Below are 16,362 nucleotides of genomic sequence, written 5' to 3'. Positions count from 1 at the left end.
TGTAAACAATTGTTGGAAAAATTACGTGTGTCATGCACAAAGTAGATGTCCTAACCGACTTGCCAAAACTATAGTTTGTTAACAAGAAATTTGTGGAGTGGTTGAAAAACGAGTTTTAATGACTCCAAACTAAGTGTATGTAAACTTCCGACTTCAACTGTATATATTTGTCTAAAGTATGTCTATGTCTATGTTTACATCTATATCTACATTTATGTCTATATCTACACTGAACAAAAATATAAATGCAATATTGCAACAATTACAAAGATTTTACTGAGTTACAGTTCATATAAGGAAATCAGTCAATTGAAATAAATTCATTAGGCCCACATGACTGGGAATACAGATATGTACTGGTCACAGATACTTAAAAAAAAAGATAGGGGCGTGTATCAGAAAACCAGTCAGTATCTGGTGTGACCACGATTTACCTCATGCAGCATGACACATCTCCTTCGCATTGGAGTTAATCAGGCTGTTGAATGTTGTCCCACTCCTCTTCAATGGCTGTGCGAAGTTGCTGGATATTGGATGAAACTGGAACATGCCGTTGTACACGTCGATCGAGAGCATCCCAAACATGCTCAATGGGTGACATGTCTGAGTATGCAGGCCATGGAAGAACTGGGACATTTTCAGCTTCAAGAAATTGTGTACAGATCCTTGTGACATGGGGCCGTGCATTATCATGCTGAAACATGACACGATGGCGGTGGATGAATGGCAAGACAATGGGCCTTAGGATCTCGTCACGGTATCTTCAAATTGCCATCGATAAAATGCAATTGTGTTCATTGTCTGTAGCTTATGCCTGCCTATACCATAACCCCACCGCCACCATGGGGCACTCTGTTAAAATCAAATCAAATCAAAATCAAATTTTATTTGCCACATGCGCTGAATACAACAGGTGTAGACATTACCGTGAAATGCTTACTTACAGCCCTTAATGTCACAACGTTGACATCAGCAAACCGCTCGCCCAAAAGACGCCACACACGCTGTCTGCCATCTGCCCGGTACAGTTGAAACCGGGATTCATCCGTAAAGAGCACACTTCTGCAGCATGCCAGTGGCCATCGAAGGAGAGCATTTGCCCACTGAAGTCAGTTACGACACTGAACTGCAGTCAGGTCAAGACCCTGGTGAGGATGACAAGCACGCAGATGTGCTTCCCTGAGATGGATTTTGACAGTTTGTGCAGAAATTCTTAACTTGTGCAAACCCCGGGTGACTGGTTTCAGATGATCCCTAAGGTGAAGAAGCTGGATGTGCTGGTGTGGTTACACGTGGTCTGCAGTTTTGAGGCTGGTTGAACGTACTGCCAAATTCTTTAAAACAACGTTGGAGGCGGCTTATGGTAGAAATTAACATTCAATTCTCTGGAACCATCTCTGGTGGACATTCCTGCAGTCAGCATGCCAATTGCACGCTCCCTCAAAACCTTAGACATCTGAGGCATTGTGTTGTGTGACAAAATGCACATTTTAGAGTGCCTTTTTATTGTCCCAGCACAAAGTGCAACTGTGTAATGATCAAGCTGTTTAATCAACTTCTTGTTATGCCACACCTGTCAGGTGGATGGATTATCTAGGCAAAAGATAAATGCTCACTAACAGGGAGGTAAACAAATGTGTGCACCAAATTTGAGAGAAATAAGCTTTTTGTGCGTATGGAAAATGTATGGGATCACCGACTGGAGAGCTCTTCTTTGTCTACACCCATTCAGCATCGTTCACACCCTCTTAAACTATTGCCCTGCCCATAAACTCAGAGCGTTTTCAGATTATCCGTTCGTAAATTCAGAATGTTTCGCTCTCGGAGCGTTCAGAGCGCACTGGCCAAGGAGTAGGGTTGATCCGAGCGTTCTGTCCTAACAACAGCAGTCAAGCACCCAATCTAACGTTGGTTAGCTTGCTAGCTACTTCCAGACACAAATGAGAGAACAGCTCACTTTGACCATTTTATTCGCCCTAGCATAGCTAGTTATGCTGTTTTTATGTTATCCAGAGCGTTGATGACTGCAACTGTGCTACTAGTAACAATTTAATAACGCTTTCTTGCCAACATTTACTGACACCGGCCATATTCAACGTGTGTTGAGCGTTCATAAATTCGGCAGTTATTCTGCGCTCTGGCACAATCAGACGAGAGTGCTCTGAAATCGGAGTAGGTAGCCAGAGCAAATTTACCAGCTACATCTATCAACAATTGTTGCATTGACATCATGAACATTCTATTGAAATGGTTACTTGCATAGTGGAGTCTTTTATTAAGAAATTTAGCTGGCTAGCTAAACAATTAACCATAATCCCAACTCATGACGTTACTACCCTGCATGAATCTGCAGGTAGCTAACCAACCCGTTCAATGTTAGCTAGCTAACATTAGGCTATAACTAGCAAAGCAAATGGCTCTGAGATACGAATAATAAGATCATACACGTAACGTTAGCTAGAGGACCAGCCAGCTAACGTTAGCTAGCTATCTAACAGTACACTTTAACTTGAAATGAAAATGACTTTCAGACAAATTAGAAATGAGTAATATCTGAAAATTTATCTAGCTAAACTATCTTACCTGTGCTCTGAAATTGGAGTAGATAGCCAGAGCAAATTTACCAGCTACGTCTATCAACAGTTGTCGCAGTGACATTCTATTGAAATGGATACTTGCATAGTGGAGTCTTTTGTTAAGACATGTAGCTAGCTAGCTAGCTAAACAATGAACCATAATCCCAACTCATGTCGTTACTACCCTACATGAATCTGCAGGTAGCTAACCAACCAGGTTCAATGTTAGCTAGCTAACATTAGGCTATAACTAGCCAAGCAAATGGCTCTGAGATACGAATAATAAGATCATACACATAACGTTAGCTAGCGAGCCAGTCAGCTAACGTTAGCTTGCTATCTAACAGTACACTTTAACTTGAAATGAAAATGACTTTCTGCCAACATTAGAAATGTGTAATATCTGAAAATGTAGCTAGCTAGACTATCTTACCCGTATACATCATGGTTGGACGCTTCTCCCTGTCACGGATGCCATGGTTGCTCTTAGTTTGAAGATGTAATCCGGAGACAGGTGTTTTCTCCATCTCCTTAGCTATCATACACTAATTCCACTGATTTCAAAACGCGGTCCTCCAGAAACTGAAGAGCAACACTTATGCAGTTCTAATAAGCGATATATTTAAAAGAAAAGCCACGTTAGACAGGATTACCTACACATACTGACCAGCTCAAATAGACAGAAGTGTGCTATACGGCAGACCAATCCGAACTCATCTCTCGGCTTGTCCAGCCCACACATGTCTCAGCCAATCATGGCTAGTGGGAAGGTTGCTGTCATTTTCTGTGGCTAAACCAACTAGGCTCGTAATTTAACAATTGTATTCGTATTTATAGATGGCATACACGTTTATTATTAAGGCACATGAAAGTTCACATGTTCCAGAAGGCATTTCTCCCAAAAAAACACATTTTGATTTTAAAAAAAGGTTTACGTTCAAATGGCTCTCCTGTGAGGTAGTGACCCACAACATACGCCTAGTTTCCTTAATCGAGTCACATGTTTCTATGTCTATATATCTACGTCTATTTCAGGGATGTCAGGCTATTCCAAACACAGACACAGTAAATAGACAGCGTACAGCAGAGAGCAGACAAGGTCAGACAGGAATTCACATATCAACCCCACACACGCACACACACGCACACACTCAGAGACACTCACTGAGTGGTGGTCCGAACAGCACGGTGTCCAGAGCTTTAAGCTGTAGTTTCTGGGCGTGACTCCGGTCAATAATCTTCAGAACGGACAGAGTGAGAGTGGTGTTCTTTACTGCCAACCTGAGGGAAGAGAGGAGAGAGGGAGTAAGGAGGAGAGATGAGAGAAGTGTGTGTGTATGGTATAAGGTGTATGTGTGTGGCTGGTTCTTGAATTGTGGTGGCATTTGGGCATGGCATTTTTTATTTTTTTATTTAAATGTAATTGGGTACAGGTTCCCATTCTAAATCAACTAATATGGCATCTTAATGACATTATTATTTTTTTAAACCTTGATAACATTGTGCCACCAGTAGGGGGTAACACCAAAGAAAAATTGTAGGTTATTGAGTTTTTTTTTAAATGTCTCAACAGCCTCCACAGATGCCCAAATCTAAGGTCATTAACCCTTTAAAAATAATTTACTAAAGTGATATGGTTTATCATTTTTATCATAATGTTATTTCCCTTAATTTAAATTGAGTAACACCAAGTGACACATTGGAATAAGACACACCAAATGATCAATGGAATCCTCAAATCTATGACACACTAAAAGGGTGTGCTTAGCTAATAATTTTCTTTAACACTAGAAATGCCTGGCCTCGAGAAACATTATGGAAATAAGAACATTTATTTGAAAAGAACAGAATAGCATATTTTGATATGTTTTAATATGTTACTAGTCTTTGCATAGTAGCCTGGGCTATATGCTGCCACATGCTCACTTGTGGAACGCATGGAACAGCGGCTATTCTTAGAAAAGTGATATTTTAAAATATAACTCACCTTCTACATTTTGAGTTAATTGGCAAAGGTAAGTGTTTTAGAAACTTCTCTTTCTGATACAATACAGTGCATTCGGAAAGTATTCAGACCCCTTGACTTTTTCCACGTTGTTACGTTACAGCCTTATTCTAAAATTGATTAAATTGTAGTTTTTTTCTCATCAATCTACACACAATAACCATTAATGACAAAGCAAAAACTGGTTTTCAGAAATGTTCGCTAAAAAATAAAAATAAAAGTATTCAGACCCTTTACTCAGTACTTTGTTGAAGCACCTTTGGCAGCGATTACAGCCTGGAGTCTTCTTGGGTATGACACTAAAAGCTTGGCACACCTGTATTTGGGGAGTTTCTCCCATTCTTCTTTGTAGATCCTCTCAAGCTCTGTCAGGTTGGATGGGGAGTGTCACTACACAGCTATTTTCAGGTCTCTCCAGAGATGTTTGATCGGGTTCAAGTCCGGGCTCTGGACATTGTCCCGAAGACACTCCTTTGTTGTCTTGGCTGTGTGCTTAGGGTTGTTGTCCTCTTGGACTCTCTCTGTACTTTGCTCCGTTCATCTTTCCCTCGATCCTGACTAGTCTCCTAGTCCCTGCCACTGAAAAACATCCCCACAGCATGATGCTGCCACCACCATATTTCATCATAGGGATGGTGCCAGGTTTCCTCCAGACGTGACGCTTGGCATTCAGGCCAAAGAGTTCAATCTTGGTTTCACCAGAGCAGGTAATCTTGTTTCTCATGGTCTGAGAGTCCTTTAGGTGCCTTTTGGCATACTTCAAGCGGGCAGTCATGTGCCTTTTACTGAGGAGTGGCTTCCATCTAATCACTCTACCATAAAGGCCTGATTGGTGGTGCTGCAGAGATGGTTGTCCTTCTGGAAGGTTCTCCCATCTCCACAGAGGAACTCTGGAGCTCTATCAGAGTGACCATTAGGTTCCTGACCAAGGCCCTTCTCCCCCGATTGCTCAGTTTGGCAGGGCAGCCAGCTCTTCCTAGAGTCTTGGTGGTTCCAAACTTCTTCGATTTAATAATGATGGAGGCCACTGTGTTCTTGGGGACCTTCAATGCTGCAGAAATGTTTTGGTAACCTTCCCCAGATATGTGCCTCGACACAATCCCGTCTCGGAGCTCTATGGACAATTCCTTCAAGCTCATGGCTTAGTTTTTGCTCTGACATGCACTATCAACTGTGGGACCCTATATAGACAGGTGTGTGCCTTTCCAAATAATGTCCAATCAATTGAATTTACCACAGGTGGACTCCAATCAAGTCTGTAGCCATGAAGTGCTTTGAAAGGCTGGTCATGGCTCACATCAACTCTATTACACCAGAAACCCTAGACCCACTCCAATTTGAATACCGCCCTAACAGATCCACAGATGATGCAATCTCTATTGCACTCCACACTGCCCTTTCCCACCTGGACAAAAGGAACACCTATGTGAGAATGCTATTCATTGACTACAGCTCAGCGTTCAACACCATAGTACCCTCAAAGCTCATCACTAAGCTAAGGACCCTGGGACTAAACACCTCCCTCTGCAACTGGATCCTGGACTTCCTGATGCGCCCCCCCCCCCCAAGGTGGTAAGGGTAGGTAACAACACAGGTGCCCCTCAGGTGTGCGTGCTCAGTCCCCTCCTGTACTCCCTGTTCACCCATGACTGCATGACCAGGCACGACTCCAACACCATCATTAAGTTTGCCGACGACACAACAGTGGTAGGCCTGATCACCGACAACGATAAGAAAGCCTATAGGGCAGAGGTCAGAGACCTGGCCGTGTGGTGCCAGGATAACAACCTCTCCCTCAACGTGATCAAGACAAAGGAGATGTTTGTGGACTACAGGAAAAAGAAGAGGACCGAGCACGACCCCATTCTCATCGACGGGGCTGTAGTGGAGGAGGTTGAGAGCTTCAAGATCCTTGGTGTCCACATCACCAACAAACTATCATGGTCCAAACACACCAAGACAGTTGTGAAGAGGGCACGACAAAGACTATTCCCCCTCAGGAGACTGAAAAGATTTAGCATGGGTCCACAGATCGTCCAAAAATTATACAGCTGCACCATCAAGAGTATCCTGACTGGTTGCATCACTGCCTGGTATGGCAACTCCTCGGCCTCCGACCACAAGGCACTACAGAGGGTAGTGCGTACAGCCCAGTACATCACTGGGGCCAAGCTTCCTTCCATCCAGGACCTCTATACCAGGCGGTGTCAGAGGAAGGCCCTAGAAATTGTCAAAGACTCCAGCCACCCTAGTCATAGACTGTTCTCTCTGCTACCACACGGCAAGCGGTACCGGAGTGCCAAGTCTAGGTCCAAAAGGCTTCTTAACAGCTTCTACCCCCAAGCCATTATTTTTTACTTTAGTTTATTTATTCTAAAAACTCTTAACTCTTATTTTTCTTAAAGCTGCGTTGTTGTTTAAGGGCTTGTAAGTAAGCATTTCACGGTAAGGTCTACAGTCGTGGTCAAAAGTGTTGAGAATGACACAAGTATTGGTCTTCACAAAGTTTGCTGCTTCAGTGTTTTTATATATTTTTGTCAGATGTTACTATGGTATACTGAAGTATAATTACAAGCATTCCATAAATGTCAAAGGCTTTTATTGACAATTACATTAAGTTTATGCAAAGAGTCAATATTTGCAGTGTTGACCCTTCTTTTTCAAGACCTCTTCAATCCGCCCTGGCATGCTGTCAATTAACTTCTGGGCCACATCCTGACTGATGGCAGCCCATTCTTGCATAATCAATGCTTGGAGTTTGTCAGAATTTGTGGGGTTTTGTTTGTCCACCCGCCTCTTGAGGATTGACCACAAGTTCTCAATGGGATTAAGGTCTGGGGAGTTTCCTGGCCATGGACCCAAAATGTCAATGTTTTGTTCCCCAAGCCACTTAGTAATCACTTTTGCCTTATGGCAAGGTGCTCCATCATGCTGGAAAAGGCATTGTTCGTCACCAAACTTTTCTTGGATGGTTGGGAGAAGTTGCTCTCTGAGGATGTGTTGGTACCATTCTTTATTCATGGCTGTGTTCTTAGGCAAAATTGTGAGTGAGCCCACTCCCTTGGCTGAGAATCAACCCCACACATGAATGTTGTCAGGATGCTTTACTGTTGGCATGACACAGGACTGATGGTAGCATGGTCAAGCAAGTTAATGTTTCCGACATTTTCGAACCATTAAACAATTATTGATTTAGAACCACAGAGAGTTCACTATTCCAGCACCATTTCAACTTCCACATTTCAACATCATCAAATCACCTCTACTTAGTCTAATATAGTGATGTGGCCGTACATGGTTCTGATTTCTGTGTGTGTGTGTTAGTATAAAAACAAAAACATGTTGACTCACCCAACTTGTAGAGAAACGCCAATGCCATCCTCCTCTCTTTCATGTTGACGAAACGGTCTATCACTGTCACACAGTACACACTTTTTGTTGTCCTTGCTCGCTAGCCTAACTGCCATTCAGGGGCAACATTAGCTAGTTAACATTAGCCTTCTACAGTACCAGTCAAAGTTTGGACTCATCTACTCATTCAAGGGGTTTTCTTTATTTTTACTTTTTCTAAATTGTAGAATAATAGTGAAGACATCAAAACTATGAAATAACACATATAGAATCATGTAGTAACCAAAAAAGTGTTAAACAAATCAAAATATATTTTATATTTGAGATTCTTCAAAGTAGCCACCCTTTGTCTTGATGATAGCTTTGCACACTCTTGGCATTTGCTCAACCAGCTTAACCTGGAATGCTTTTCCAACAGTCTTGAAGGAGTTCCCACATATGCTGAGCAATTGTTGGCTGTTTTCCTTCACTCTGCGTTCTGACTCATCCCAAACCATCTCAATTGGGTTGAGGTCGGGTGATTGTGGAGGCCAGGTCATCTGATGCAGCACTTCATCACTCTCCTTCTTGGTCAAATAGCCCTTACACAGCCTGGAGGTGTGTTGGGTCATTGTCCTGTTGAAAAACAAATGTTAGTCCCACTAAGCCCAAACCAGATGGGATGGCGTATCACTACAGAATGCTGTGGTAGCCATGCTGGTTAAGTGTGCCTTGAATTCTAAATAAATCACAGACAGTGTCACCAGCAAAGCACCCCCACACCATCACACCTCCTCCTCCATGCTTCATGGTGGGAACCACACATGCAGAGATCATCCGTTCACCTACTCTGCGTCTCACAAAGACATGGCAGTTGGAACCAAAAATCTCAAATTTGGACTCATCAGACCAAATGACAGATTTCCACCGGTCTAATGTCCATTGCTCGTGTTTCTTGGCCCAAGCAAGTCTCTTCTTCTCATTGGTGTCCTTTAGTAGTGGTTTCTTTGCAGCAATTCGACCATGAAGGCCTGATACACACAGTCTCCTCTGAACAGTTGATGTTGAGATGTGTCTGTGACTTGAACTCTGTGAAGCATTTATTTGGGCTGCAATCTGAGATGCAGTTAACTCTAATGAACATCCTCTGCAGCAGAGGTAACTCTGGGTCTTCCTTTCCTGTTGCGTTCCTCATGAGAGCCAGTTTCATCATAGCGCTTGATGGTTTTTGCGACTGACTGGCTCAAACGCATTAAGAAGTAAAGAAATTCCACAAATTAACTTTTAACAAGGCACACCTGTTAATTGAAATGCATTCCAGGTGACTACCTCATGAAGCTGATTGAGAGAATGCCAAGAGTGTGCAAAGCTGTCATCAAGGCAAAGGGTGGCTACTTTGAAGAATCTCAAATATAAAATATATTTTGATTTGTTTAACACTTTTTTGGTTACTACATGATTCCATATGTGTTATTTCATAGTTTTGATGTCTTCACTATTATTCTACAATGTAGAAAATAGTAAAAATAAAGAAAAACCCTAGAATGAGTAGGTGTGTCCAAACTTTTGACTGGTACTGTACATTTAGCTACATATTGAACTTCCATCCTCTCAGGCCAGGGGCACAACAATGTATGAATGAATGGTTGGATCAGAATCGCCGTTATAATCATTGGTCAGTACGGAGAATTAAGTAAAACCACAAGTCCAAATCCCTATCTCCATCCACGGTTAATTTAGGAAAGGGCCAATTTTAGCTAGCTGGCTAGCTAGCCACCGGAGGACAACAACACAACGAGATGCAACAATTCAAGTTTTTCTGTCAATGATGTATGCTCTCAATGGGATTTCATAGGAGTGATGCCAAATCCAAGCTGGCTTCCCTTGACACTTTTTTAGGTGCGCCAGAACCATTCATAGTTGAGCTCGCTCAGTTTAGCTCAACGCTGTTTTATAAAAAAAATTGTCAAGGGAGGCCAGATGCTCGCTGGCTTCCCTTGCCTTCAATGCTATGGGCGGCAACAATGTCATACTCATTTGGACCAGACAGCATCAGATAGATGGCCTACACGTAGAGAGACAGAGGGGCACTGTTTCGCTCACTCGGATGCTTCTCCTGTGATATACATTCAGCCTCTTGCGAATTGAAGGAAAATTGTGAAACACAGAGTGACGAAATAAAAATTAATTTATGTTTTTTTATTGGTACATTTTTTGGGGGAGCCTGGCTTCCCTTGGTATCCATGAATACACACTACTGTGTGTAACTATTTGTCATTGTAAAGTGTTTTTCATGGTTGCAAAGGCAAAGGGACGCAAATGCCCCCGCAATTCAAGAACGACCCGTGTGTCTGTATGAGGCGTGTGTGTGTTACCTGGGTAAGGCCTTTCCGTCCAGATTGTGCTTCCTGAAGGTGTCCACATACAGAGGGAGCTCCACATAGTGTATGAGCCAGTCTTCCACCTCCACCACTGTCCAGTTGTACACTACACACACACACACACACACACACATACACAAGGGAAGATTAATTGAGTAAGAGCACTGGCGGATCTCTGTCTTTGTCCCAAATGGCACCCTATTCCCTATAGAGTGCCCTACTTTTGAACAGAGCCGCATGGGCCCTGGTCAAAAGTAGTGCACTAAATAGAGACTTGAGTGCCATTTGGGACGTAGCCCCTGTCTATCTGGGGCCTACTCTGTCTCTCTGTATCTACCATGCTAATCTGCTCTAACACAAACAGCTGTCCCAACGCACCCCACACTCATTAACACAAAACAGCCTATTGGAGGACTGGCTGTCCCAATGGACAAACCAGATACACCTGGATTTATGACAGTGTGAACGGTCTCAGGCTTACCCTCCCTCCTCCACAATCCCTCTTCGCTCCCTCCCAGATACCCCCTTCCCACCCACCTCCCTCATTCCCTCCGTACCGTCCGAGGCCCTCCATACGTTCCACATGTCCTCTACACTGATGAGCAGGTCTGCTCCATGGAAACTGTTGTGTTTTCCTTTGGGGTCATGGTACTTCAGATCCTCCCTCAGGAACTGAGAGAGAGAGAGAGAGAGAGAGAGAGAGAGAGAGAGAGAGAGAGAGAGAGAGAGAGAGAGAGAGAGAGAGAGAGAGAGAGAGAGAGAGAGAGAGAGAGAGAGAGAGAGAGAGAGAGAGAGAGAGAGAGAGAGAGAGAGAGAGAATTACATACCGCTACTGTGTGTTTTGCCTTACATTGTGAACAACTGTTCATATCCTCAGCCACAAAAACACACACACACGAGAAACACACAGAAACACACACACAAGAAACACACAGGATTAGGAGAGCTGTTCAGAGCGCTGCCAGAGGGTTTGGAGTGACACATAGGGACAGGGAGGTTGGGGGGATCATGGGGAGAGTACAGGTGTGAGGATAAGGAGGGAGGGAGGCGGGGGGGGTGACAGAGAGGACAGGGGGCAGGAGGATACAGTTACATTTTGTAATATTATTTTGGCCGATATTATATAGATACTTTGACTCCAACTATCAATTTAATTTATAAAAAATGTAATCCTATAGCTTGTTCTCCATCTTCTTTTTAAATAGTGAGCCAACCTGTTTTGAGCACTTTTTTTCCATGACTGATCAAAACTCACTTCTCATGCTTTCTCTTGTCTTTCTGCAGCAGACATATACTGAGTGTACAAAACATTAAGAACACCTTCCTAATATTGAGTTGCACCCCCTTTTGCCCTCAGAACAGCCTCAATTCGTTGGGGCAGGTTTTATAAGGTGTCGAAAGCGTTCCACAGGGATGCGGCCCCATGTTGAATCCAATGCTTCCCATAGTTGTGTCAAGTTGGCTGGATGTCCTTTGGGTGGTGGATCATTCTTGATACACACAGGAAACTGTTGAGTGTGAAAAACCCAGCAATGTTGCAGTTCTTGACACAAACCTGTGACATCAATAAGGAATCATAGCATTCACCTGGATTCACCTGGTCAATCTACGTCATGGAAAGAGCAGGTGTTCTTAATGTTTTGTACACTCAGCAATATGTTTGGAACATCAAACTGCAATAAAATCACAGTATCGAATCGCAATACATATAGAATCATGAGAATCACAATACATATTATATCGGCACCTAAGTATTGTGGTAATATCGTAACGTGATGTCCCTGGCAATTCCCACCCCTAGTGCTGGTTTTCATCTAATTTGGAGTCCAGGAAACTGACACCTCTCGATAAAACAGCCTTGAGTTTTAATGTGGCCCTGACCTTCAGAGAGAGTACAGTGTGTTTGTGTGTGGATGTGTGTGCATTGTTATGTGTGTATCTCACCCCGTCTGTCTCGCTCATGTCCACGGCTCCATCGGCATCATCGTCCATCAGTTTGTGGATGCTACGGATCGCCTCGTAACTCAGCAAAGCGTTCTGATCCTGGCATAGAATCACATCTATCATACACAGTTCTATGGAGAGAGGGAGGGGGAGAGAGTGGGGGCAGAGAGAGAGGGGGAGAGGGAGGGGGAAGGGTGGGGAGAGAGAGATAGGGAGGGAAAGAGCGAGAGGGAGAGAGAGAAAGTAAGAGAGGGAGGGAGAGAGGGGAGTTGTGAGAAAGAATGAGAGAGAGAGGGGGGGGAGAGAGAGAAAAAGCGTGAGAGAGGGAGAAAGTTAGAGAGGCAAACAGCATCTGTTTACACTAGGCTAATTTCAACCCATCCATCAACACAGCCAACAAAGTGGCCTTCAGGGGAACTGACAGAGGGAGGAAATTACTACGCATTTCTAAGTATGTGTGTGCACACAATGCATGTGTGCGTGCGTGTAGTATTGGCCAAGTGAATGTGCAGGGCTATGGGGTTAGACCTCATGATCTAACTATAAAATAAACAGGTATTAATAGACTAGGAACCACACACAGTCCCCATTGGGAAAACAATACAGTGCTGTGCATTTGGAAAGTATTCAGACCCCTTGACTTTTACAGTCTTATTCTAAAATTTCCTCAACAGTCTACACATAATACCCCATAATGACAAAGCAAAAACTGTTTTTTAGAATTTTTGCAAATGTATTAAAAATATTACATTTACATAACTATTCAGACCCTTTACTCAGTACTTTGTTGAAGCACCTTTGGCAGCGATTACAACCTCGAGTCTTCTTGGATATGACGCTACAAGCTTGGCACACCTGTATTTGGCACACCTTCTCTGCAGATCCTCTCAAGCTCTGTCAGGTTGGATGGGGAGCATTGCTGCACAGCTATTTTCAGGTCTCTTCAGAGATGTTAGATCGGGTTCAAGTCCGGGCTCTGGCTGGGCCATTCAAGGACATTCAGAGACTTGTCCCAAAGCCACTCCTGCATTGTCTTGGCTGTGTGCTTAGGGCCGTTGTTCTGTTGGAAGGTCATCTGCTAAATGACTAAAATGAAAATGTAAGGTCAACCGTCGCCCCACTCTGAGGTCCTGAGCACTCTGGAGCAGGTTTTCATCAAGGATCTCTCTGTACTTTGCTCCGTTCATCTTTCCCTCAATCCTGACTAGTCTCCCAATCCCTGCCACTGAAAAACATCCCCACAGCATACATCCCCACAGCATGATGCTGCCCCCACCATGCTTCACCGTAGGGATGGTGTCAGGTTTCCTCCAGACGTGACACTTGGAATTCAGGCCAAAGAGTTCAATCTTGGTTTCATCAGACCAGAGAATCTTGTTTCCCATGGTCTGAGAGTCTTTAGGTACCTTTTGGCAAACTCCAAGCAGACTGTCATGTCCCTTTTCCTGAGGATTGGCTTCTGTCTGGCCACTCTACCATAAAGGCCTAATTGGTGGAGTGTAGCAGAGATGGTTGTCCTTCTGGAAGGTTCTCACATCTCCACAGAGGAACTCTGGAGCTCTGTCAGTGACCATTGGGTTCCTGACCAAGGCCCTTCTGCCCCGATTGCTCAGTTTGGGGGGTTAGGAAGGTGTCCTTAATGTTTTATATACTCAGTGTATGTTGTACTGTGTGTGTGTGTGTGTGTGTGAGAGAGAGAGCTTGCTAACTGTGGGATTCTTTAAGCATTGAACAGGTCAGAGTCAATGTTTGAAGTTGTTAAGTGGAAGTTTTTGGCAATACACTGTAGATGTAGGCATATTTGTTCCAGAGTAGAGAGACCCACAGTAGCTACTGTAATTGAACACTGGCAGTGTCTGCTGTGGCAGGTGGGAAGGGGCAAATTACCGGAATGTCTTTATATTGTATTCGCTTTTGAATATAATTGACATTAGTTTATTCTTGTAGTTTTTGTTGTTGTAATTTTACATTCTTAGAATATTTAACCTCTCAATGTTCATCACAAAGTGCACCAGATTGATGCATTTAGCTGTTCAAATTCCATTTTCTTTCTTCCGGGGGAGACCCCCGGATCCGCCTACTAGGGTTCCCCATTGAGCTTTGGGCTAAGCCCCAAATGTCCTCAAATCCTAGAAACAGCCTTGCACACTCACACAGCCAAAACCATTCTAGCTATATAGCCTAGGTCATTTCCATGTAAAAGGACTCATGAGCACCAACATGTGAAGTTCGTGGGAGCATGTCAAATTGGGTGTCAAATGAAAGCTAAGTCTATTTTTTATTTATTTATTAAGACGTATATACATTTTTCAACCATTTTCCATCCTAAAAAGTAGGAATAAGCAAAGGCTTTGATTTCTTGTCAAACAGATGGAGAAGGGGTCTTTGAAACCATCTAGCAGAAAAAGTCTTAAAAGGTATTAGAAATAAATCCAAACTCAATAATGTTGAAGTAAAGACCCCTGCCAACTAATAGCAACACATATTTAGTTTGGGATAATTTTTTCTGCCTTCTGTAAGTTTAAGAAACCTTGTCTTCTGCCTTGAAATTCCGTTACCAAAAAGCCACATATCTATTTTCTAATTTCTCTCCCTCATGAGGGAGGATAATAAACATTCACAGAAGTAACAAGTAAAGGTAGATCTATCAATTACTTACAGATTTTTTAAATTAATTATTAAATGATAAAAAAATCTAACAGAATTTCTGAAAAAATCAGTAACAGAATTTCTGCAATTGAAATGGCTACAATGGGAAATCGTAGAAGTCACAAACCACAGTTGGGTCACCTGCTATGACTTTCTGTCATCTGGTGGTCAACGCAAGAGTGTGAAATGTCTGGACATCCCCTCCCTCTCCCTCCCTCCCTCTCTTCTCTCTCTCCACATAATGCCACCTGTCCCGGCTCTTACTGACACCTACCCATGAGCCCCCTCTCTTTCCGTTTACTGTAAGCAGCATACCCACTGAGCACTGACCGACACCGGACGTCCGTTGATGTCTAAAATTAGTATAAATTTGGTCAGTCCGCCCTGGCTTCGATTTCAACGTCCACATACTTCGGACCAGCCTTGATTTCAATGTTCACAGACGTCTGGACCGACCTTCATTTGGCCTAAACATAGACGTCCATTAATGTTTCAGATTTGGTCCGGTCCAAATCTGAACCAATCATAGACATCTAAGTTTCACAAGTTTGTACAGCACAGTAGAGTACAGTACAGTACATTACAGTAGAGCACATTAGAGTACAGCACAGTACAGTAAAGTACAGTACATTACAGTACAGTAGAGCACAGTAGAGTACAGTATAGTAAATACAAGCAGAGTAGAATTCAGTAGAGTAGAATAGAGTGGAGTAAAGTTAAGTACAGTACACAGTAGAGCACACTAGAGTTGACTATACTGTACTGAACTCTACTCTACTATATTCTACTGTTCAGTAATGTACTGTACTGTACTCTACTGAGCTATACTGTGCTGTACTTTGATATACTAACTTGTGAAAAGTAGACATCTATGATTGGTTCCGATTTGTTCTGGTACGGCCCAACCAAATTTGGTCTTGTTTGGTGGCGGAGCTCATTCAAATAATAGCCAGTGTGTAGAATAATACCCAAATATATGCAATATGGATTGCCCCCTACTGCAATCCATGAAACACACAAGTGCCACCATACACTAGAGCCAGTGAGGGAGCAGAGAAAGAGGTGGATAGAGTCAAAGAAAGATGAGTAGCATTCCTTTTGGAATGAAAAGAGGAAACAAGTGGATGTTAGAGATTCGAGTGAGAGGCCACAGTGCATTCCTTTCCAAATTATTTTCCTAAATTGTGCCTTCCCAGAATTACACACGCACACACAGTTCTCCTGTTGCATGATGTGTGTGTGTGTGTGTGTAAAGAGATCTGAGGAGTCTGACAGAGAACTGGAGCCATGAGGATTTATACAGTGTTCTGTTTAGACAGGTCATGTTCAGCTCCCTCTTTCTCTCTCTCACAAACACACGCACTCTCTCACACACATCATAACTAACACTCTCACTCACAGAGCAGTCAGACTAACACAGGCCGTGTCCAAATACATTTACATTATATTTTAGTCATTTAGCAGACGCTCTTATCCA

General features: G+C 43.1%; 1 protein-coding gene across 2 annotated transcripts in view; it reads right to left on the bottom strand.

Annotated features, from left to right (window-relative positions):
- The window catches only part of LOC121579736 (stromal interaction molecule 1), a 142,215-nt gene that overhangs the window by 74,760 nt on the left and 51,093 nt on the right, over positions 1–16,362 (bottom strand). For both annotated transcript variants that reach the window (XM_041894586.2, XM_041894587.2), the window contains exons 3-6: positions 12,237–12,367; positions 10,850–10,964; positions 10,287–10,398; positions 3,742–3,857 (exon numbers count right to left, since the gene is read on the bottom strand). In XM_041894586.2, the coding sequence (XP_041750520.2) occupies positions 3,742–3,857; positions 10,287–10,398; positions 10,850–10,964; positions 12,237–12,367 (474 nt within the window). The remainder of the gene's footprint in view (positions 1–3,741; positions 3,858–10,286; positions 10,399–10,849; positions 10,965–12,236; positions 12,368–16,362) is intronic.

Source organism: Coregonus clupeaformis, chromosome 13 (genome assembly GCF_020615455.1).
Source record: "Coregonus clupeaformis isolate EN_2021a chromosome 13, ASM2061545v1, whole genome shotgun sequence".
Lineage (NCBI taxonomy): Eukaryota > Metazoa > Chordata > Actinopteri > Salmoniformes > Salmonidae > Coregonus > Coregonus clupeaformis.
This window is presented reverse-complemented; position numbering and strand designations above follow the sequence as displayed.